Here is a 24,596-nt window from a genome sequence, read left to right on the forward strand (position 1 = left end):
CCATCATCAACGCATCCAAGAAGTGTGAGAGGTGGTGCAGGTTATGTCTGGACACATGCCATTGTCATTGCATTTAAGATTTGTATTTTCAGTCGTGAGGAAAATATAAATATGTGGTTATATGTAAACATTGGAGCAGCATGGTAATGGTAATTTAAAGCTGGTCCATGTTGGAATTATGATAAAGGTATTTTTTGATACTTGGCATGTTGAGCATATATTGCAATGTATTGGTTTTGTACAGTGTATCTAGCATATTGCAGGTGTACAGTTGTGGGTTACTCCAGTAGTTTCCATTATTCTATAACAGATTTCACATGTAATTTTGTGTTTGCTGATGGCAGAAGGAAAGGGAGGAAATGTTATTCACTCTTCCCAATTTTACGTAGCATCTTTGTCCTTGTTTCTATGGAGGGTGGTGTATATTTTGTGGAAATCAATACTCCCTATATTGTCTTCAACTGAGGTTGGAGTTATATGATCACATTTTTTTCTCAGCAATACTGTGATTTATTGCCTAAAACTGCCACCAATACTCCAATAATCTCTGATGCAACGTGCTGTTTCACATTCCTTGTATTAGAAAATTCACACTTGCCATATTTACTCATGTGAAAGTCGACTTCATGATTTCTGACCTAATACAAATGTATATTTTCATGTACCTCATGTCAACGTTATCAGATACCAAAGCCCTCAAATTTAAGAAACAAAGTGTAACATACGGTCCAATTTCACTGTAATTGTGTGTCTACTAATGTAAATGAGAAGCAGTAAGTAAATGCTTAAAGCATTTATGTGTTGCAATTTTCATAAATTTATTCAAAGTGATCAAGTTGTGACTGATAATTAAAATGAATTCTTTAGTATTGTTGGTTCTTACTTTATTCCATTGATTGGCTTTATTACAAATTTCACGTGTATGCAAACACATCAGCCCTCAAAAATATTTTAAAAGTTGACCCCCATGACTTGTGGCCTGAAAAATTAGTCTCAAAAATGCAACTTTTACACAGTTGATAGAATAGGCATGACAACATATTACAATGGAAAACACTGACTGCAGTGAACTTCCTCCTTGTTCTGACAAGAGCCATACTTGACAGAAACATTTGCACTTCAATATTAAGCAAGTCCTCAATTCTACACTGTCAACATAGGAGGAGCTGTTTGGAGTGACAGGCACGATCAGCCACAGTGACACAGATTGCAGAGGTAATTACACATGGAGCTTTGTTTATATTCAAGACCCGGCATCCCTCAAAACCAGTTACGTTCCCAAAACTAAAATAAGTAATTGTCACTGCTAATGAGAGGTGCTTGGCAGGTCTGAGATGCAGCATCGCCGACAATAATTTTAATAGCTTCTACCTCCAGTTACTGATTTGCAACTATGTTCAGAATCCAAAGGGAAACAGATAGAGTGAAGTCATGGAGGATGGAAGGATTTAAAGTTTTATAGATCCTTTCACAGTCCAGACTACCTCAAATGGTTTACACCCAATAAATATTTTTGTTGTGGCATCACTATTGTAAATGGAGGAAACAGAGCAGCTGACTTGCATGCAACAATCTCCCACAAAAGGCTCTGAGATGATGGCCGTGGTTTTGTGACAGTGGGCCATGATACAGGGGATACTATGCTGGTTCCTTCAGCAAAATTCCTGGGGAACTTTTGCATGGTTTTTTGTTTCTGCAAAAATATACTTTCTTTGTCAAATATCTGTTGGGTCATTGCAAACATTTCAAAGTGGCCATCACACAGAGTGCAATAATATTCCGGTTCTTTACATACACCATGTTGCACTCTGAGGTGCTTTAATACAGTCAAAGAAACATAACGGACATTTCAAAATGGTCATTGCAAATGGTACAAATGTATTAAAGAAGCCATCCCCCATGGACAAGCCCTCCATATACACAGGATCTGCTCAGACGAGGAGGAAAGTAACAGACATCTACAGACGCTGAAAGACGCCCTCGTAAGAATGTGATATGGCGCTCGACTCATCGATCGTCAGTTCCAACGCAGCACAGCAAAAAACTGCACCGACCGCCTCAGAAGACAAACACGACAGAGTACCTTTCGTCGTCCAGTACTTCCCTGGAGTGGAGAAACTACGACATCTTCTTTGCAGCCTTCAGCACATCATTGTTGAAGATGAATATCTTGCCAAGGCCATCCCCACACCCCCACTACTTGCCTTCAAACAAACGAGCAACCTCAAACAGACCATTGTTGGCAGCAAACTGCCCAGCCTTCAGAACAGTGACTACGACACCACACAACACTTCCATGGCTACCTCTGCAAGACATGCCAGATCATTGACATGGGTACTACCATTACACGTGAGAACACCACCTAGCAGGTACGCAGTACATACTCGTGCGACTCGGCCAACGTTGCAGGAATGGCCCGATACATGGTACATTGGCGAGACCATACAGATGCTGCGACAATGGACGAACGGACATCACGCGACAAGCACTAGGCAGGAATGTTCCCTTCCAGTCAGGAAACACTTCAGCAGTCAAGGGCATTCAACCTCTGATCTTCGGTTAAACATTCTCCAAGGCGGCCTTCAGGACGAGCGACAACGCAGAACGCAGAATTGCCAAGCAGAAACTGATAGCCAAGTTTCGCACACATGAGTATGGCCTCAACTGGAACCTTGGATTCATGTCTCATTACATATATCCCCCACAACCTGGCCTGGGCTTGCAAAATCCTACCAACTGTCCTGGCTTGAGAAAATTCACACCTCTTTAACCTGTGACTATCCCTCTCTCCAGTTGCTCCGTCTGGACCTGTAAAGACTTAATTACCTGCAAAGACTCGCAATCAAAGTACCATCTTGCATCATTGAATTTGTCTGTATATATGTTTGTGGAACCCACCTCTTCATTCACCTAAGGAAGGAGCTGTGCTCCGAAAGCTATGGTGTGGATCTGTCGCCGTTGGACTGGGGTGGGCGCAGTAAGAAATCTTACTGTGGTAGTGTGGTAGTATGCATTCGGGGTCATGTGGGACTGTGAAGCCGTGATGTCATTGGCTGACAGATCCCGGGTCCTGGTTGGACGTTGACCTCTAGCTCCGCCCTGAAGGCGGAGTATAAGTACCTGGAGTCCTCCCCCGCAGGATCAAAGGCTTCTGCATAGTTACCCTAACGGTGCAAGGGAGGGAGTTCAAAAACTACAGGCTTTACGTCCTTCCCCAACTCTGCGCCCCCACATTACTGGGATTAGACTTCCAGTGCAATCTACAGAGCCTAACCTTCAAATTTGGTTGCCCCGCATACGTCCACAGCAACAGGGGGTCCTCCTTCATGAGTGACGAGCTGCGCCAGTTCCTGCTCAGCAACGGTATAGCCTCAAGCAGGACGACCAGCTACAACCCCCAGGGGAACGGGCAAGTAGAGAGGGAGAACGGCACGGTCTGGAAGACCATCGTACTGGCCCTACGGTCCAGGGACCTCCCAGTTTCACGGTGGCAGGAGGTCCTCCTGGACGCCCTCCACTCCATCCGGTCACTACTGTGTACTCGCACTAACCAAACGCCTCATGATCGCCTCCTTGTCTTCCCCAGGAAGTCCTCCTCTGGAACGTCGCTGCCGACCTGGCTGGCGGCCCCAGGACCCATCTTGCTCCGAAAACATGTGCGGGCGCACAAGTCGGACCCGTTGGTCGAAAGGGTTCACCTCCTTCACGCGAACCCGCAGTACGCTTACGTGGAGTACTCCGACGGCCGACAGGACACGGTCTCCCTGCGAGATCTGGCGCCCGCCGGACACACACACACACCCCCGACACCAATCACCCAACCCCCCCCCCTTCCTGCCACCGCCGCACCCCGCAACCACCCCCGTCCCAGGAGGATCGGTCCTCCTCCCAGGCCCGACCAGGAATGAAGCCCAAGCTGAAACCGTAAGGCTCCCGGAGACGACAACACCGGAACAAGCACCACCACTACCGGGGCCGAGGCGATCGACACGGACGACCAGACCGCCCGACCGACTCGTGGCGTCGATCTAACAGTACATTATGTGGACTTTTAATGAGAACATTTTGTCTTTTCCTGACGATTACTGTAAATAGTTGAAACAAAAAAACCCTTGTACATACTGTAATAACATGCGAAAGTTTTCCTCCCAGGACCAGCCTTGTAAACCCTTACCACCATGCGAAGCATCACCGCGCCGGGTTCATTTTTAACAAGGGGTGAATGTGGTAGTATGCATTAGGGGTCATGTGGGACTGTGAATCCGTGATGTCATTGGCTGACAGATCCCGGGTCCTGGTTGGACGTTGACCTCTAGCTCCGCCCTGAAGGCGGAGTATAAGTACCTGGAGTCCTCCCCCGCAGGCAGTCTACTACTGAACTGCGGGGGAACAGTCACGCTTAATAAAGCTTCATCGACTTCACTCTATTCGTCTCTCGGAGTCTTTGTGCGCTACAGGTAGTCACCACTAGTAGTATATTACATGTATTACGGCACTGCCCGTAAAGTAGAGGTACATGAGTAAATCCCTGCCTGCTGGCTCCGCCCAGTAGGCGGCGTATAAATGTGCGTGCTCACCAGTGCTGCAGCCATTCTGGTTCCAGCTACAGAAGGCACCTCATCTTGCTCAATAAAGCCGTGATTATTCCACTACTCTCGTATTTGTGGTAATTGATAGTGCATCAATTTATTGAGCAAGATTTTTAAAACGATGGATCTCCGCATCAAGCCTGATCGTCTGCAGTTCAGCCCTCAAGCAGCTAACACTACGTCCGCCTTTGACCACTGGCTAGCCTGCTTCGAAAGCTACCTCTGAACAGCCACTGAGGAACCCTCGGACTCGCAGAAGCTCCAAGTCCTCTATTCAAGGATGAGCCCTGACATTTTTCCTCTCGTCCGGGATGCGCCCACCTACTCCGAAGCGATGGAGCTCCTGAAAGGACATTACATTCGACCAGTCAATCAAGTATACGCCAGGCACCTCCTGGCCATGAGACAGCAACTCCCCGGGGAATCTCTGGACGATTTCTGGCGTGCCCTGCACATCCTAGGTAGGAACTGCGACTGCCAGGCAGTTTCGGTAGTCCAGCACACCGAACGTTTAATTTGAGACGCTTACGTTACGGGTAAGAAGTCTGCGTATGTCCGCCAGCGACTGCTGGAAGGGGGTACGCTTGATCTTGCGGGAACTAGGCAGCTCGCTTATTCATTAGAAGTGGCCTCCCCTACTGTCCAGTCCTATGCCCCCGACTGCTCGGCACCCTCGTGGGCATCATGGGCCCCACCAGCTGCCGACTCCAGCTCACTGCAAGCCTGCGCCGAGTGGCAGCCAGCCAACTCTGGGGGGCCCAAGTGCTAATTTTGCGGGCAAAACAAACACCCCAGGCAGCGTTGCCCGGCGCGGAGCGCGACCTGCAACGGCTGTGGGAAGAAGGGTCACTATGTTTCTGTTTGCTAGGCCCGGTCGGTCGCCGCTGTTTCCAGGCCCGGCGTTCCTACACCCCACATGTGCGACCCAGTGGCACCACCATTTTCCCCTTTGCAAGCCACGTGCAGCCCATGGGCGCTACCAACTTCTTCACCGCAAGCCACTTGCGGCCCATGGACGCCGCTATCTTCGGCACCATATTGGACGGTGCCTCAGGACCCCTGCTCGTCTGGCCATTCATCGCCGGCCGCTACGTCCATCACCGCTGACCAGCCTGGGACCTCCCAGCATCTGCCACAGCTCGCCTCTATCACCCTGGATCAGTCCCGGCCCCGCAACCTCGCGGCCGCGACGGCGACAGTGAAGATCGATGGGCACGAGACAACCTACTTTTCTGACTCCAGGAACACAGAGAGCTTCATCCACCCCACTACGATAAGGCGCTGCTCCCTCTCGGTACACCCCGTCACCCAGAAAATATCCCTGGCCTCCGGATCCCATTCTGTGGAAATCCGGGGGTACTGCATCGCGACCCTCACCGTCCAAGGCGTAGAGTTCAGCAACTTCCGGCTCTACGTCCTTCTCCACTTCTGCGCTGCCCTGTTAATCGGCCTGGACTTTCAGTGCCATCTCCAAAGCCTAACCTTAAAATTCGGGTGACCCCTACCCTCCCTCACTGTCTGCGGCCTCACGATCCACCTTCCCTGTTTGCAAACCTCACCCCAGATTGCAAACCCGTCGCCACTAGGAGCAGACGGTACAGTGCCCAGGACAGGACCTTCGTCAGGTCGGAGGTCCAACGGCTTCTGCTGGAAGGGGTCATTGAGGCCAGCAACAGCCCCTGGAGAGCTCAAGTGATAGTAGTAAAGACTGGGGAGAAGCACAGGATGGTCATTGACTACAGTCAGACCATCAATTGGTACACGCAGCTCGACGCATACCCCCTCCCGCGCATATTGGACATGGTCAATCAGATTGGGCAGTATCGAGTCTTTTCCACAGTGGACCTGACGTCCGCCTACCACCAGCTCCCCATCCGCCCAGAGGACCGGCGATACACTGTGTTCGAAGCAGATGGCCGCCTCTATCACTTCCTTAGGGTTCCCTTCGGTGTTACTCATCGGGTCTCGGTCTTTCAGCAACAGATGGACCGAATGGTTGATCGGTACGGACTGCGGGCCACCTTCCCGTACCTAGATACCGTCACCATCTGCGGCCACGATCAGCAGGATCACGACGCAAATCTCCAAAGATTCCTCCAGACCGCCAAACTCCTTAACCTCACATACAATAAGGAGAAATGTGTGTTCCGCACCAACCGCTTAGCCATCCTTGGCTATGTCGTGGAAAATGGAGTCCTAGGGCCCGACCCCGACTGCATGCTCCCCCTCATGGAACTCCCACTCCCCTACTGCCCCAAGGCCCTGAAATGATGCCTGGGGGTTTTCTCCTACTATGCCCAGTGGGTCCCTAATTATGTGGACAAGGCCTGCCCACTCATTCAGTCCACAGTTTATCCCCTGACGGCTGAGGCCCGCCAGGCCTTCAACCGTATCAAGGCAGACATCGCCAAAGCCCACGATGCACACGGTCGACGAGCCCCTCCCCTTCCAGGTGGAGAGCGATGCATCAGACATAGCTCTGGCTGCCACCCTCAATGAGGCGGGCAGGGATGTGGCCTTCTTTTCTCGCACCCTCCATGCCTCTGAAATTCGGCACTCCTCTGTCGAAAAGGAGGTCCAAGCCATTGTTGAAGCTGTGCAGCATTGGAGGCATTACCTGGCTGGCAGGAGATTCACTCTCCTCACTGACCAACGGTCGGTTGCCTTCATGTTTAATAATACACAGCAGGGCATGATCAAAAACGGCAAGGTCTTGAGGTGGAGGAACGAGCTCTCCACCTATAACTATGAGATCTTGTATCACCCGGGGAAGCTCAATGAGCCCTCTGTTATGGGTCCGGGTTTACAGAACCCCAAAGTGTTTCATGGAGTTCAGCCGACCCACAACTTTTAATAGATTGTGGTGTGGGAAGCACACGGCCTACTCTGCAGGTATGATACAGTAATTATGGACAAATGTTTTTTAAAACAAAACAATGTTTATTCTATGAACTCAAGTTAACCTTTTAAAAACAAACATTGAATATCTTAACACCCTTTACTTCAATGATAACCCCAAAAGACTACAACACTAAATAATCCTTCAAACTGTTCCTTTAAACATCCAAAAGACTTCAAACCATCAAAAATAGACATGAGGTTACATTCAATATCTTTATACTCTTTGGATTGTAGACATCAACAGACCAGCTCTGTGTTTCTTCCTGCAGCTCACAGCAAAAACACACAGACACTCACAGCTGCTTTCTCAAACTGAAACTCAGAAAAGCAGAAGTGAGCTCAGCTCCCACCCACCCTCTGACTTCACTTCAGTAATATGTTCAGCTCCATTTCTTAAAGGTACATTGCTTAAACATCCATTTCTTAAAGTTACTCTCACGTGACACCTCCCCCCCAAAGAAAAAAAACCCCATCAACTTCAAGATGGTTTCATTTTTCACCTTTGCACCATCAATTGAGAATTGCACACAGTAAAAGTATTTTACCGGTTCAAATAAACAACACACGCAAACAGGTATAATAATATAGTCCATTTTTTTTTTTTGTTCTTCTTCCTCCAACCAAAATCCTTCCCGATTCACAGTCTCTTTGAACAAGAAAGTCTCTGCACGATCCATCCATTCCTCTACGCCTCGGCATTTCTCTTTAAAGTTAGATACTCCAGTTCAATCTGATCACAGAGTTCCTTGTAATTCTCCAATACAGGAGCATCGGTTACCACAGCTTTCAGGCCGTCAAATGCCTGTTGAAAGTCCGCTGTCCATTGAAATTTTTAAAATACGTTTCTTCAGCAAGACTGTCAGTGGAGCAAACACGCTACAAATCTTTTGCACAAAGGTTTAATCAAATCCACTCAGGCCAAGAAATCGCATTATTTCCCTTTGTCTTGAGGGTATCAGAAACTCCTCAAGGAAAGTGATTTGGGCTTTTCCAAATTCACGTCTGGCTAGGTTTATCACCAAACCCCACCTCATGAAGTCGATCGAATAACCCCATCAGATGTTTCAAATGTTCTGTACATGCCTGGCCGAAAATTACCAGATCGCTGATGTATATACCATCTGGAGTCACAGAAGCTGAAATCTCCTTCGCCTTTTGGATAAAGGTACCTGCCAGTAACCTTTAAGTAAATCCAATTTGGAAATAAAAGCGGATTGTTCCACTTTCTCAATGCAATCCTCCAAACCTGGGATAGGATAAGAGTCCGATCTTGTAACTGCATTCACCTTTCTATAGTCCACACACAACCGTTGGGTAACGTCTGGTTTATGTACCATCACTATGGGTGAGCTCCATTGGCTACAACCCACTTCAATTATGCCATTTTTAAGCATACTCTCAATCTCTTTGTTAACCTGTGCCAATTTTAAAGGGTTAAGTCTATATGGATGTTGTTTGATCGGAATAGCATTTCCCACATCTACATCATGTATAGACATTTTAGTACTTCCCAATGTATCTCTACAAACTTGCCCATGTGATATCAATAACTCTTTCAGGTCACTTTGTTTTTTCTCAGAAAGATAACTCAACAATTTATCACAATTTTTAAGGACATCCTCATTTTCCAATTTAATTTGAGGTATGTCAAATTCACAGTCATCTGGATTTGGTTTGTCACTTTGAGTCAGAATTATTAAAATCTCCTTTTTCTCTCCTTCCCTTTCAAAGTACCTTTTAAGCATATTCACATGACACACTCGGTGAGTCTTCCTTCTATCTGGTGTTTTTACCACATAATTCACCTCACTTAATTTCCTTTGAATCTGATACGATCCACAAAACCTAGCTTTTAAAGGTTCACCTACTACTTGTAACAACACTAAAACTTTGTCTCCACTGGCAAAACTACGAACTTTGGAGTTCTTGTCCGCTACCCGTTTCATCATATTTTGTGCAACTTTCAAATGTTGTCTAGCCAATTCACCTGCTCTATTTAATCGTTCCCTGAAATTTGACACGTAATCCAATAAGGTAATTTCTGATTCCTCACCCAACAATTTTTCTTTAATCAATTTAATGGTCCTCTTGCCTCATGACCAAACATTAGTTCAAAAGGACTACATTTGGTTGACTCATTAGGTGCAAGCCTCATTGCAAACAGTACAAATGGAATTCCTTTATCCCAATCCTCTGGATAGTCTTGAAAATAAGCCCTCAACATTGTCTTTAATGTCTGATGCCACCTTTCTAACGCTCCCTGCAATTCTGGATGGTACGCTGTTGATTTAAATTGTTTTATTCCTAAACTATCCATAACTCGTTTGAATAACTTTGAGGTAAAATTTAATCCTTGATCTGATTGAATTTCTGTGGGTAGTCCATACCTAGTAAAGAATTTAAGTAACTCCTCCACAATCTTTTTAGCTGTAATATTACGTACTGGAATTGCTTCTGGAAACCTAGCAGACACATCCATTATTGTCAAAAGATATTGATTCCCACTTTTTGTTTTAGGAGGCGGGCCTACACAATCAATTAGGACCCTTGTAAAAGGTTCCTCAAATGCTGGAATGGGTATTAAGGGTGCTGGTTTTATCACTGCTTGAGGTTTCCCTATCACTTGACATGTATGACATGATTGACAACATTTAAGTATATCTTTATGTTGTCCAGGCCAATAAAAATGTTTTTGGACTTTAGCTTGAGTTTTCATTATCCCCAAATGACCTCCCACTGGTACCTCATGTGCCACTCGCAACACCTCCTTTTCATACCCTACCGGCAATACTATTTGATGAACTTCTGCCCACTTTTCTCCCGCCTACATATGTAAAGGTCTCCATTTTCTCATCAAGACATCACATTTACGGTAATAACACTCTGGTATACTCTCAGATTCCTCTTCCGCAGATGCTTTCTGATATATCCATTTCATTTCTATATCTTTCTGTTGTAACTCCGCCAATTTTCCTGATTTAAAAATATCCGCCTCATCCTCCACCTGTTCTTGTTCTTTTTCAACCATCTGATCAAAAATCGTTTCTGATAATTGCACTTCCACTTCATCTTCACTCTTTGATTTCTCCTCTTGTCTTAACCTGTGACTTTGCGACCTTGTTACTACACAATCCAGAAAAATCCAATGTTTTTCGTCCTTCAACACTTCAGTTGTCTGATTTTCCACTGGCTTATCAACCACAGTAGGCATCACTCCCACTTGCGATCCAGCTATATCATTACCCAAGATAAACTGTATTCCTGGACAAGATAGTTTCTCTATTACTCCTACTACCACTTCACCACTCTTCACTGGACTTTCAAACCTTACCTTATATAATGGAACGCTACTCCTCTCACCCTGAATTCCACATGTTACCACCTTTTCTGGCAACATTCTTCCCAAACTACATAATTCCTCATCTCTTACCATAAAAGAGTGACTAGCTCCTGTATCTCTTAATATTGTGACTGTAGTCACCTAACATGGCTGATTCCCGATTAGAATGGTCACACCCCGATCTAAAATGGCAAACGAAAGAGGCTGATGGGAAAATCAGCCAACAGGACTCAAACGGACAACTGCAGGTAAAACAGTGTATTCGGCTCTGGATAAGTCAGCCCAGACCGATACCTGCAGCCATCTACATCACAACAACCCAGCCATCTGCATATTAAGCAGCCATTCCCGGGAACAATTGCTACACATTAGCAACATAAAGCCGATCCAGACCTTTCGGCTCCAGCAGGGGCTGTGACAAAGGAAGGTAGACGACCACCCCCCGATCAAGGAATCGCCCCATTATTGGAGCATATCGAACCAAGTGATTGGGACCAAGTCCAATCACTTGGAGCCAGGTACGAGATCCGCCCCGAGAGGCGGGAAGCCCCTGGGAACTATAAGAATAGGGGCCAAGTTCAGATCGACCCTTCTCTTCTTGCTCGCAACCTTCAAGACCCTTCGACAAAGAAAACAGTAAGTCTCACTCCAGCGATCGCTACCAGATAGGCACTCCTGACTATCGACTTGTACCAGCCTTTGAATCCCGCAGGCCAGAACCAATTTGATAGACCATTCATTTCCCTGACCTGGTGGGCCATTTCCAAAGTTAAGTATTGGCCTTTAGTGGTAGGTAGTAGTCTAGAAGTAGGTTTATTGTATAAGTATTTATTGCTGTATATAATAAATGATCATTGATTTAACTTTTACGAAGTGGTGTGCTGCATTATTAATCATTACTTGAGCTTCAACCACGTGCCGGTATCAGAAAGATACCTGGCGACTCGTGAGCAAAGGTGACAGAATTAGAGCTAATAAAACTAAGGCTAATAAGAGCAACATGACTTTATTACGTGCTCCTCCTGATACACATGAGTAAACTTTACCCACACAAGTAAATTCTTTAAAGACATCTGGCACCTTCTTATCAATCACCTCTTGATCAGTCTGTCCAATCTTTTGCACCTCCTTCGCTTCCCTTGGGCTTTCCTTTACCACGTTCACAGACCCCACTGTCTTATCCTGTTTTACCACATCAGTCTTCCCAGTGCTTTTCTTCAACCACCAACACTGTGACTTTCCATGGCCTAGTTTATTACAGTGAAAACATTTGAAACTTTTTATTTATTTTCCACCCTCCTGGATATCTATTTTAATCTGAGGTACACTCTCCTTATTATCTCCCATCAGATCACCTTTACCTTTACCACTTGATTATTTCTCATGTCCCCAGTTTCTATCCCTCACAGGCTGAAACTGATGTTGGAAACCAAGCTTTGATTTATGAACTAATTCATAATCATCTGCCATTTCTGCTGCTACTCTCGCAGTTTTAACCCACTGTTCTTCCACATGAGTTCTCACGATATCAGGAATTGAATTTTTAAACTTCTCCAAAATTATAATTTATCTGAGAGCTTCATACGTTTTGTCTATTTTCAAAGCCCTTATCCACCTATCAAAATTACTCTGTTTGAGCCTTTCAAACTCCATGTATGTTTGACCAAATTCTTTCCTTAAATTTCTAAACCTTTGTCTGTAAGCTTCAGGCACAAGCACCTAAGATTGATTTTTTTCACCTCCTCATACGTCCCAGATACCTCCTCCGATAGTGACGCAAACACTTCACGCGCTCTACCTACCAGCTTTGTTTGAATCAGTAATACCCACATGTCCTGTGGCCATTTCATTTGTTTAGCTACCTTCTCAAATGAAATGAAAAAGGCTTCTACCTCCTTCTCGTCAAACCTTGGCAATGCTTGGACATATTTAAATAGATCCCCACCAAGCCTTCGACTTTGACGCACTTTCTCACTATCCTCATCACTATCATCCAACTCATAGATTATCATAGAATTTACAGTGTAGAAGGAGGCCATTCGACCCATTGAGTCTGCACCGGCTCTTGGAAAGAGCACCCTACCCAAGGTCAACACCTCCCCCCTATCCACTTGACCCAGTAACGCCATCCAACACTAAGGGCAATTTTGGACACTAAGGGCAATTTATCATGGCCAATCCACCTAACCTGCACATCTTTGGACTGTGGAAGAAAACCGGAGCACCCGGAGGAAACCCACGCACACATGGGGAGGATGTGCAGACTCCACACAGACAGTGACCCAAGCCGGAATCGAACCTAGGACCCTGGAGCTGTGAAGCAATTGTGCTATCCACAATGCTACCGTGCTGCCTGGGAAACTGTATGTTTCCCTTTATGTCAGCCAATTTTAACTGGCTGTCACGTTTCATGGCCATTTTCTGAAGTTCAAACTCTCGCTCTTTATCTTTTTCCCTGATCTGTATCTCCCTTTCTCTTTCTTTTTGTTCTGCGAGGCCTATTCTTTCTTTTCTCGTTTCGTCTCTCTCCTTTTCTTTTTCCTCTCTCGCTCTTTCTTTTTCCGTTCTCTCTCTTTCTTTTTCCGCTCTACCTCTTTCATATTCAAGCTGCTTTAATTCTTTCTCATGTTCCATTTGTTTAATTTGCAACTGAATTTTTGCCATTTCCAATTAATCAAACTGTATCTCAGGCAACGTTAAATGCTTAACCACCACCATAATTACCTGAACTTTTCACATTTTGTCAGGTAATGTTAACTGCAATGTTTTTGCCAAATCTAACTGACTGCTTTTAGTCTCTGTCCGTAAGGTACTGCGTGTGACCGTCTCCATCCCCAAAAACTTCTGAGCCTCTGAAAGAGCCATTGTCCACAACACACTCCCTACTTAACTGAAATACCACACCTGAAAAGCAACCACAATATGCTCACCCCTCACTGTCTTGAAGTTCACTAAGCCAATCCAATAGATTGACTTTTATCCCCATCGAGCCCCCAATTGTTATGGGTCCGGGTTTACAGAACCCCAAAGTATTTCATGGAGTTCAACCGACCCACAACTTTTAATAGATTGTGTTGTGGGAAGCACTTAGCGTACTCTCCAGGTGTGATACAGCAATTATGGACAAATCGTTTTCAAAGCAGAACATTGTTTATTCTATGAACTCAAGTGAACCTTTTAAAAACAAATATTGAATATCTTAACACCCATTACTTCAAAGATAAACCCAAAAGGTTACAACACTAAATAATCCTTCTAACTGTTCCTTTAAACATCAAAAATACTTCAAACCTTCAAAAACAGACATGAGGTTACATTCAATATATTTATACTCTTTGGATTGTAGACATCAACAGACCAGCTCTGTGTTTCTTCATGCAGCTCATAGCAAAAACGCACAGACACTCCCAGCTGCTTTCTCAAACTGAAACTCAGAAAAGCAGAAGTGAGCTCAGCTCCCCCCCACCCTCTGACATCACTTTAGTAATATGATCAGCTCCATTTCTTAAAGGTACATTGCTTAAACATCCATTTCTTATAGGTACTCACACATGACACCCCTGATGCCCTATTTCGCGGTTAATGTGCCATGACTCCGGGCTCTCCACTATGACCGGGATTCACCCGGTTCTTCCATTTCATCAAGGCCAGCAACCTGCCCTACTCCATTAAGGAGGTCAGGACCGTTACCAGAGACTGCCAAGTCTGCGCAGAGTGCAAGCCGCACTTCTACCGGCCAGATCGAGCGCACCTGGTGAAGGCCTCCCACCCCTTTGTACGCCTCAGCATGGACTTCAAAGAGCCCCTCTCCTCCACTGACCGCAACACATACTTTCTGAACATGATTTATGAGTACTCCCGGTTCCCTTTCGCCATCCCATGCCCCGATATGACTTCTGCCACGGTAATTAAAGCCCTCCACAGCATCTTCACTCTGTTCGGTTTCCCCATCTACAGCCACAGTGATCGGGGATCCTCTTTCATGACTGATGAGCTGCGTCAGTTGCTGCTCAGCAAAGGCATTGCCTCGAGCAGGAAGGCCAGCTACAACCCCCGGGGAAATGGGCAGGTGGAGATGGAGAATGGGTCAGTCTGGAAGGCCGTCCTGCTGGCCCTGTGGTCTCAAAATCTCCTGGTCTCCCGCTGGCAGGACGTCCTCCCCGACCTGCTCCACTCCATCCGATTGCTCCTCTTCACAGTGACTAACGAGACCCCTCACAAACGTGTGCTTGCCTTCCCCAGGAAGTCCAGCTCTGGGGTCTCGCTCACAACATGGCTGACAGTTCCTGGACCCGTCCTCCTTCGGAAGCATGTGCGGACCCATAAGTTGGACCCCTTGCTCGCAAAAGTCCACCTCCTACATGCGACCCCGCAGTACGCCTACATGGCACACCCCGACGGGTGCCAGGGCACAGTCTCCCTCCGGGGCCTGGCACCCGCTGGTTCCCCACCCACAACCCCTGACCTGACACTGCCCCCCCCCCCGGTTGCCTCATTAACCCCTGCGCCACTCACCCTCCCTCCAGCGAACCTCACCGCAGCTCCCGCCCCAGTATGATCCGTCCTCCCACTGGATCCACTCAGGGGTGACGAAGATGAGGACAACACGCTCCCAGAGTTGCAAGTGACCAAGTCGGCGCCCACATCACCACCAGGACTGAGGCGATCGCAGAGGAGGGTCAAGGCCCCCAACAGACTTAACTTGTAATGTTTTCCACCACCCCCGCCGGACGCTTTATTAACAGGGGGTGAATGTGGTAGTCACCACTAGTAGTATATTACATGTAATACGGCAGTGCCCGTATAATAGAGGTACATGGGTAAATCCCTGCCTGCTTGCTCCACCCAGTAGGCGGTGTATAAATGTGTGTGCTCGCCGGTGCTGCAGCCATTCTGGTTCCAGCTACAGGAGGCACAACATCTTTGCTCAATAAAGCCTCGATTATTCCACCACTCTCGTCTTTGTGTTAATTGATCGTGCATCACTTACAATGCCAGTTTAAAGTTCAACAGGTTTGGGCGGCATGTGGTGCAGTGGATAGCACTGGGATGCGGCGCTGAGGTCCCAGGTTTGATCCCGGCTCTGGGTCACTGTGTGTGTGGAGTTTGCACATTCTTCCCATGTCTGCGTGGGTTTCACCCCCACAATCCAAAGATGTGCAGGCTAGGTGGATTGGCCATGCTAAATTGCCCCTTAATTGGAAAAAAAATAATTGGGTACTCTTAAAAAAAAAATTTCAGTTCAACGGTTTGTTTCGAATCACTAGTCATCGAAGCGCAGCTCCTTCCTCAGGTGAATCTGTTTTTTTCTAAATTAAGACACAAAGCATTTAAGAACTGCCTTTAGAACATTACTTGTCCCGTTCCCATTATTTTTCATTGTGGCCTGCTTGAATCTGGTCCTTGATTTCTCTGCCTATCGCTTTTCTTATTCCCCTTTCTGTCTTTTGTTCTTGTCCTTCTTTCCCCCTCCTCTGATTCCTTGGATAGGTTCCCATCACCCTGCCATTTTAGTCTAGACCCTCCACAGATTCACCTGAGGAAGGAGCCGCGCTCCGAAAGCTAGTGATTCAAAACAAACCTGTTGGACTTTAACCTAATGTTGTAAGACTTCTTACTGTGCCCACCCCAGTCCAACACCGGCATCTCCACATCATGTATTAAAGGAACAAATTGTATTCTGTGGTGCTTCCATAGAATTGTGTACTGTTCAATGCGAATCACACAGCCAAAAGGGTCCTATACAATTCTCAGCCCCTCAGTTCACAATGGCTGAGAGGTCTTAGCCCTTTCCCCATTGCGTCTCAGTGGCGCCTGCCCAAGCTTTGTCCTGGGCTTTGGAATGTGCCGGTCTGCAATACTCGGTCCAGTAGTCTATAACCTCCCAAATCGGAGGCGAAAGTGCTACCAGCTAGGTCACCAGTGTGTTAGTATGTGGGGGTACAAGAGTACACCAGCCGGCTCCATGACAACACCAGTGGGTTTTACTGACTCTCGTGGATTTTATCATTGCTCGCTCCACAATTTATTCAAGAGAGGGCGCTCTAAAACAAGAATCTGTGTTCGCCAAGGAGGGCGAGATCTACTCTGAACTGTAACCCATGAATCTCTGTAATGTGAGCTCTGGGGCTTCATATTTCACACTGATTCTCTTTATATTGCGCGGTGGGTCCATAAATCTGAACTCATGGCATGAATATGGAGCAGATACAAATGAAACGAATTCAATCTTCTCTTCGTTTAGAAAGCGGAGACTGTCTTAATTCACCAGCCCGATTGCTCAGGGACTGAATGAGTGGGAAGGGGCGGAAATAATCAAATTAACAGATTCCACTGACCGTGTTTCAGTTCAAGCCGAGAGCGAGGGTGATGGAGGCCGGAGGGGGGGTGGTGGATAAACAGTGAGAAATATTCGAGATTCATGCGTGGAAAAAGTATGAAGCAGAGCGAGCGAAAAGGGGGATTGAAAAAAGAGAATGGGGAAGGGGCAGGATAGAATTCAAGGTGAGGAAAGTGCGCGAAACGACAGAAAATTGGCCGATTCAAAGAGCGAGGAAACTTTAGTGATCACAACTCGGTTTGTTGTATGGCAGAATTGTTTGAGTAATTTTGCATTGTATCCCGCACAGTGAGTCCTGTTAAAGGGCAGGTCAAGGTTCTTTACGTCCTGCATTGTGAGTCCTGTTGGTGGGCAGGACAAGGCTCTTTAAGTCCTGCACTGTGAGTCCTGTTGGTGGGCGGGAAAAGGCTCTTTAAGTCCCGCACTGTGAGTCAGTTGGTGGGCAGGACAAGGCTCTTTAAGTCCCGCACTGTGAGTCAGTTGGTGGGCAGGACAAGGCTCTTTAAGTCCCGCACTGTGAGTCCAGTTGGTGGGCAGGACAAGGCTCTTGAAGTCCTGCACTGTGAGTCCTATTAGAGGGCAGAATAAGGTTCTTTAAGTCCCGCACTGAGTCCTGTTGATGGGCGGGAAAAGGCTCTTTAAGTCCCGCACTGTGAGTCCTGTTGGTGGGCGGGAAAAGGCTCTTTAAGTCCCGCACTGTGAGTCAGTTGGTGGGCAGGACAAGGCTCTTTAAGTCCCGCACTGTGAGTCCAGTTGGTGGGCAGGACAAGGCTCTTGAAGTCCTGCACTGTGAGTCCTATTAGAGGGCAGAATAAGGTTCTTTAAGTCCCGCACTGAGTCCTGTTGATGGGCGGGAAAAGGCTCTTTAAGTCCCGCACTGAGTCCTGTTGGTGGGCAGAACAAGGCTCTTTAAGTCCCGCACTGTGAGTCAGTTGGTGGGCGGGAAAAGGCTCTTTAAGTTCCGCACTGTGAGTCCTGTTGGTGGACAGAACAAGGCTCTTTAAGTCCCGCACTGTGAGTCAGTTGGTGGGCAGGACAAGGCTCTTTAAGTCCTGCACTGTGAGTCCTGTTAGAGGGCAGGACAAGGCTCTTTAAGTCCCGCACTGTGAGTCCTGTTAGAGGGCAGGACAAGGCTCTTTAAGTCCTGCACTGTGAGTCCTATTAGAGGGCAGAATAAGGTTCTTTAAGTCCCGCACAGAGTTCTGTTGGTGGGCAGAACAAGGCTCTTTTAGTCCTGCACTGTGAGTCCTGTTGGTGGGCAGGACAAGGCTCTTTAAGTCCCGCACTGAGTCCTGTTGGTGGGCAGGACAAGGCTCTTTAAGTCCCGCACAGAGTCCTGTTGGTGGGCAGAACAAGGCTCCTTAAGTCCCGCACTGTGAGTCCTGTTGGTGGGCAGAACAAGGCTCCTTAAGTCCCGCACTGTGAGTCCTGTTAGAGGGCGGGAAAAGGCTCTTTAAGTCCTGCACTGTGAGTCATGTTGGTGGACAGAACAAGACTCTTTAAGTCCCGCACTGTGAGTCAGTTGGTGGGCGGGAAAAGGCTCTTTAAGTCCCGCACTGTGAGTCCTGTTGGTGGACAGAACAAGGCTCTTTAAGTTCCGCACTGTGAGTCAGTTGGTGGGCAGGACAAGGCTCTTTAAGTCCTGCACTGTGAGTCCTGTTAGAGGGCACGACAAGGCTCTTTAGGTCCCGCACTGAGTCCTGTTGGTGGGCAGGACAAGGCTCTTTAGGTCCCGCACTGAGTCCTGTTGGTGGGCAGGACAAGGCTCTTTAAGTCCCGCACTGTGAGTCCTGTTAGAGGGCAGGACAAGGCTCTTTAAGTCCTGCACTGTGAGTCCTGTTAGAGGGCACGACAAGGCTCTTTAGGTCCCGCACTGAGTCCTTTGGTGGGCAGGACAAGGCTCTTTAAGTCCCGCACAGAGGGGCGGGGGGGTGCAGGGGGTTAGAGTAACACTGGGCTCTTCTCATTCCAGAGCCAAAACAAACCGCACACCGGATTAACCGGAACATGGACCCCCACCCCCCCCCCCGCCGCCGCCAGAGGACGCAGAAACTGGTTCCCCGCCCCGTCACTGTTTAAGCTCATTTTTGAAAAAAAATCATTATTTTTTTTGCTGCAAGGGAATAAATGGAAAAAAGTGAAGTCTTCCGTGCCGGCGGGGGCGGAGGGGGGGGGGGGGGGGGGAGGCGGGGAGTCGGTCTCGGGTCAAGTGTGACCCTTGGAAATCTGCCCTGAGATAGAGACAGTGATCAGACATCGGGAGGGGGGGCTCATTGGCGCACTCTGGGCGAACTCCCGTTATATAAATGCTGGCAAGTTAAGAGTCAGAGAGCGGAACACTTTGGAGGGCATCAACACGGATATGTGTTAAACGCAATATTACACCAAGTGGCCAGAAACGGTTAATATTGCTGAATCCACTTGTTTCTCACAGTGTTGTAGTCAGTGGGAGCGTTTTTGCTAACATCATTGTTCACGTTGTGTCGCCTCCTTGATTTCCTAACTTGGGAATCGTCCCCTCCCCCCCCCCCCCCCCCCCGCCGCCTGTGTGTGTCTGCTGCTCATTTGGAAGTGAATTGTTGTTTGGATTGGTTTGGTGCTGGCTACTTTGTGCCTGAACGTGTATCTCCCACGATCCCTTGCAGAGTTGTGCCTCTCTCACTCTCTCCACTCACTGCTTTACTGGAGTGAGCCGATGAGAGACGTGAAGATCATGTTGAGATTTCTGCATTGCATTGGGAGGCACCTGCTCACTCCAGGCACCTGAAGAGTTTGAACCCGCGCTTCTCTTCCCTTGCCTCCCCCCCACCCCCCTCCCCCTCCCCCCCCACCGCCACCAAAAACAAAACAAAAACAAAAAAAAATCCCAGTTTTGTTTCTAGCTGCTCATCTCTGGACAAAGCGGCGGGCGGAACGTTCGAGTCCCGGCGGAACCTGTATGAAATCCAGCTCGTTCAGATCTGTGACCACGAGAAAGCGCTGGCTGCCCCCCTCTCTGTCTTAAGCATGATTTTGGAATACAGGACGGGACTTATTTTTTACTTGTTTTGGATACGATATTCTCATGGGATGCCTCATGTCATTCGCATTGGTAAGGACTACTCTCTGCACACGAGAGCTTTGTTTGATTGTGAGATACTGTGACTGTACTCCCTGCTTCGGGTGCAGAATGTTCATCCAGGTCTGTCTTGCAGTGAATCTTCAGCCGGGGTAGTGGGGGTGGGGGGGGGGGAGGGGGGGTGCTGCGAGGGCTGGGTCGGGGAGAGGAGGAAGCAGTGAATGAGATGGATCCTGGCAAGTTTACGCATGCGGCAACTTAAGAAAAGCCACCAAGTATCAGGGTCGTTCGGCGCGAACATCATACAGCAGAAGTAATTCTTTAATTGTCAGGCGGTCATTGACAAAAAACAGGTCTTCATGAGCGTGGCTGAAGGCCATCTGAGGGTTCGTCGCCGAGATTGGGTAACGATGGGCACAGTTTAAACGGGAAGCGTGCAAATGAATCTGCAAAGCAGAAGGATCCTGCAAGTTTTCTGGCTCACTGAGAAACTTGGGTCGAGGGAGATTCGACTTCTGTATTCTGAATTCAACTCCGGGATCTGTTCCAGAGCCACACTTTGTGCTCCAATCTAACATTGGGCGTTTGAGGATGTGATTACTGCTGCAAGCGGGGGGGGGGGGGGGGGGGGGGACGGACAGGGATGACTAAAGTTGTACATTTTGGTTGAATGGTAAATCAATGAGATTGTTGTCGGGTGCTTATATATAAGTATGCTGAGCCCGCGAGGCTGGAGCATAAAGAGGTATCGGCACATCTCCATGTGTAAAAATCAGAGTGACAGGCGACAATAAAGGACGCCGTGGCTGCACACCCCTGACTATAAATTGCACATATACGGTTTACAGGAGGGGAGTATAAGCAGAGAGATGGGTGGAATGGACTGGCGACACTTATGAATCATAGTTCTAATGATTAAATGTATTTATAGCACACGGGGTGGCTATCAGAGATGCAGGTAGGTATTGGGCTAGAGAGAGGCATACGCAGACAGCATGATAGATGGACAGGGTGAGTGCAGAGGGATGGCAGTGCTCTCTGTCTTTGTTGTGTGTGCCTTGTTTAGATAGACAGTTACACCGAGAGCATGAGAGCAGGGTAAATATGCCAGCACCGCGCTGGAGCTCCTGGCGGATCGGTGTGGTTTAATCACCCACATACTTGACTTGGAGGTTGCTGTCTCTCAAATTCTTGTTACCTGTCTGTGCCGACTCGCTATTGAAAGTTAACAACAACAAAAAAGAGATAGGGGAACTGGGGGAGGTGCAGTTTGGTCCTTTCGGTGACTGACAAGGCGATTCCAACACTGCTACCGATTCTGACAGCTTGAATGAAGATCAATACGATTGTGTCTATTTGCAAATAACTTTGCAAACAAGCAAGTGGCTGACCGCCACCTGGAACCATCAAGCAGACACACAGAAAAACCTGAAGTAGTGGACATTAACATGTGGAACTGTACCGTTGTTCACACTTATTCAGGTTGCTCGCTTAAACAGGGGGCTCATTGGTTGCGATTATCATTCGTTTAAGATTCTACCTCAATGATAGGTGATAATTAGTATTTGATCAGGCGCTGTGCGCACATGTAACCTGGAATGAATCAGTTGTTTTGTGTATATGGTCAATGGGAGCAGTTATCAAGCGAGGGGCTTTGCTTGCTCTGTAAGAACCCGACTCAAGGTTGGAAACAGTTCTGACCGAAATTTGTTGAGGCTGCTCCGAATGCATGAAATGTGCCCCCAGGCAGGATTCAGTGAAACAAGGGCTAGGAGGTGAGATACATCCTCGACTCTATCACCACCAGCCCCCCCCCCCCCCCCCCCCCCACCACCACCACCACCACCACCCATCCGCCCGCTCATCCAGAAATAGTAAGTGAAGGTGCACAGACAGAGGTCCAAACATCCCTGACCAGGAAAAGTCTGGAGATTCAGCTTGGGCATCACATCCAGATGGGACAATGGAGGGATTGGGAATCTAAGGTAAATGTCAAAACAGTGTCGTTAAGCTTCAGCCTGCAGCAAATGTGATCATTTCCCGCGAGATCCTCCCATTTTTCTGAAGAACTACAATTTCTGGAGTGATGAAGTTAAAATATTGTTACATTGGAATTTAGAACACAAGGCTTAGGAAGTGCTTCAGGGACCATGGGGAGTTGATCTGTACCTTGCCATGACCCTCGAAGGGCAGCAGGACCCCCAACCCTAACCCTCCAAAAAAATGTTGGCTTGTAATAGATGGCCACAAAGAGCTGTGGGGGCGATTGTAATGGGCAGGATGTGAAATAACTTCCGTCCCCAATTCCCAGGATTTGGGCCATCTCTTTTAAAAACCCATATGCTCACAAAGTAAAACTCCTCTCCATCACACAGAGTGGCCGCAATGTGACCTTGACGAAGGTTGGTGGAGCCGGAACTGTGTTAGGCGAGACAGCATTCTTAATGGAGGAAACAATTCGAAAAGTATAAAACAAGGTCTAACCCCACTCAATTTGGAAAAGGGAAACGCAAAACGGAGCAGGTACTGTCCGTCTGGGAACCGCGGGCATACCCCCGCCGCTCATTCTCCGACTCGGCCCAACTCCATCCCCTCATCCTCCGGGAGCACATGTCACATTGAATGCTTCGCCCCTTGCATTTGGGCAGAACCAGCCTTTACATAAGGTTGACAGAGGGAGTGAGCTTGTCCTGGTCTGAGCCTGCCCAGTGGGGGACACTGCTCACTCCCGGGGGTTCAGCATTGTGAGAATCAGGAGGAGAAATTGTCCGAGCAAGTGCTAGACACAAGGACTCACTAGAGTTTAAAATTAGCGGCAAAGGTTTTCAGATTGACTGGATGCACTGACTGATTAACACAAATAGACAGTTTAGAATTCATTAAAGTGGCTGGGTAATACATATTGGGAGGCAGGATCGCTTGAACGCTTGTTGTGGTAGACAAGGAAACCATCTCCATTTTAATAATCGACTTCCAAGAGTAGGGAGAGCGTGGAGTCATCAGGTTATTTATTGTGTTAGATAGATTTCTTCTAGTTGAATGGATCAAAGCGCGGACGGGACCGTGTCACTGATGTGGGTCCCCAATCCGGCTTTGATCTCTCTCTCTCTCCATTGGTTCCAACCCAAGGCGATCGGATTCCTTCAGGATGTAAATCCGCATCACATAACTCCCAAAGTCCCCTCTACTTAAGCGGGAATACCACCCCAGAGGCAGCAATGGGATGATAACGCGGTCGCTCTGAGCTCCCGTCTGACTCTTATACCCTGAGTTTAATTTCAGACACACTTAAGAGCATTTCGTTTCGGTTTGAACCAGGGTTGGGACAGATTCACATCAGCTAACTTTCGAACTGCGTGGAAATCAAACTTGGACAATTATTGAGTGAGCAAATCAATTGCTTCCTCTGATTTCTGGATCTAATCGACTAGAGTTAGGACAGGAACATTTTAAACTCACTGGGTGAAAACAAAACTGAGATGAAGTTGTTACCAGGGAGATATCTCTTAGTCGTTCGCGTCAAACGCTCTGGGATTTAGTGGGTGTATCTGCCTTGCCCACAGTCCCCAGTCCAGTTCTATTCCATAAGGTGCCCCAGGTTAGCCTCGATCGGTCAGCCAGTGGAAAGCACAAAGGCTTTGTTCGTATGGAGGTGGGAAGGAGTCTCTGATCTGGGTGCTGGGCAGTCGGGATCCTACTGAGAGCTCAAGGGGCCCGTGGAATGTTCTCCACCTCCCCGTCCACACCCTCTCGCTTACGTTTAATTCATTCAACTCAGGGTCATTCTGCAAGGTCAATCCCCCTGTCTCTCGCATTCAGACTTGAGGCCTTGGTGATGTAGGGATACAGGTGGCAGTTTTGTGTTCGCTGGGATATCACATTGGCCTTTCCTCATTCATGTTCCCCAATGCTGAAGATACAGTCCGAATGCTTTCTTATCGCCCTCCCTTGAAATCCGGGGAACCCTTCAATTCTCAAAATGCAATCGTACACTTCAACCTGATGATGCCAGTTCCTTGTGGTTTTATACAATGGGATTGAATAGTGTACAATACGGCACTCCGGGTGTTGTTTAAACACGCAGTGAGGGTTCCTCCTGCCCAATCTACAATGGGTTTTACCTGAACACACACATTCTCTCTTTCATTCATTTTATCCTATTTTTTGCACTTGGGTTAATCATTGGTCCCTCTGCTTATCCCCCCTCATCTCACTGTCCCACTCTCCCTAACTCGCCCTTGTTCTTCCCAAAGGCATGTTCCTGCTCTCCTCCGATTTCATCCTTCTCTCTGTCTTCAGCTACCACGCCCTAAGAGGACATTGGGGACCGTGTACCTCCACGCATTGCCCCAGAGTTGTGCTTTGCC

At 47.7% G+C, this 24,596-nt stretch overlaps 1 protein-coding gene across 2 annotated transcripts in view; it reads left to right on the forward strand.

Moving 5' to 3' along the window:
- The first annotated feature begins 19,814 nt into the window (after positions 1-19,814).
- Positions 19,815-24,596, forward strand: part of LOC140418302 (glutamate receptor ionotropic, kainate 3-like) — a 727,178-nt gene continuing 722,396 nt past the window's right edge. The window contains exon 1 of one of the 2 annotated variants that reach the window (XM_072501775.1): positions 19,815-20,262. In XM_072501775.1, the coding sequence (XP_072357876.1) occupies positions 20,178-20,262 (85 nt within the window). In that variant the 5' untranslated portion in view covers positions 19,815-20,177. The remainder of the gene's footprint in view (positions 20,263-24,596) is intronic. The other variant, XM_072501774.1, reaches the window with a different exon arrangement.

This window comes from Scyliorhinus torazame, chromosome 1 (assembly GCF_047496885.1).
Source record: "Scyliorhinus torazame isolate Kashiwa2021f chromosome 1, sScyTor2.1, whole genome shotgun sequence".
Taxonomy (NCBI): Eukaryota; Metazoa; Chordata; class Chondrichthyes; order Carcharhiniformes; family Scyliorhinidae; genus Scyliorhinus; species Scyliorhinus torazame.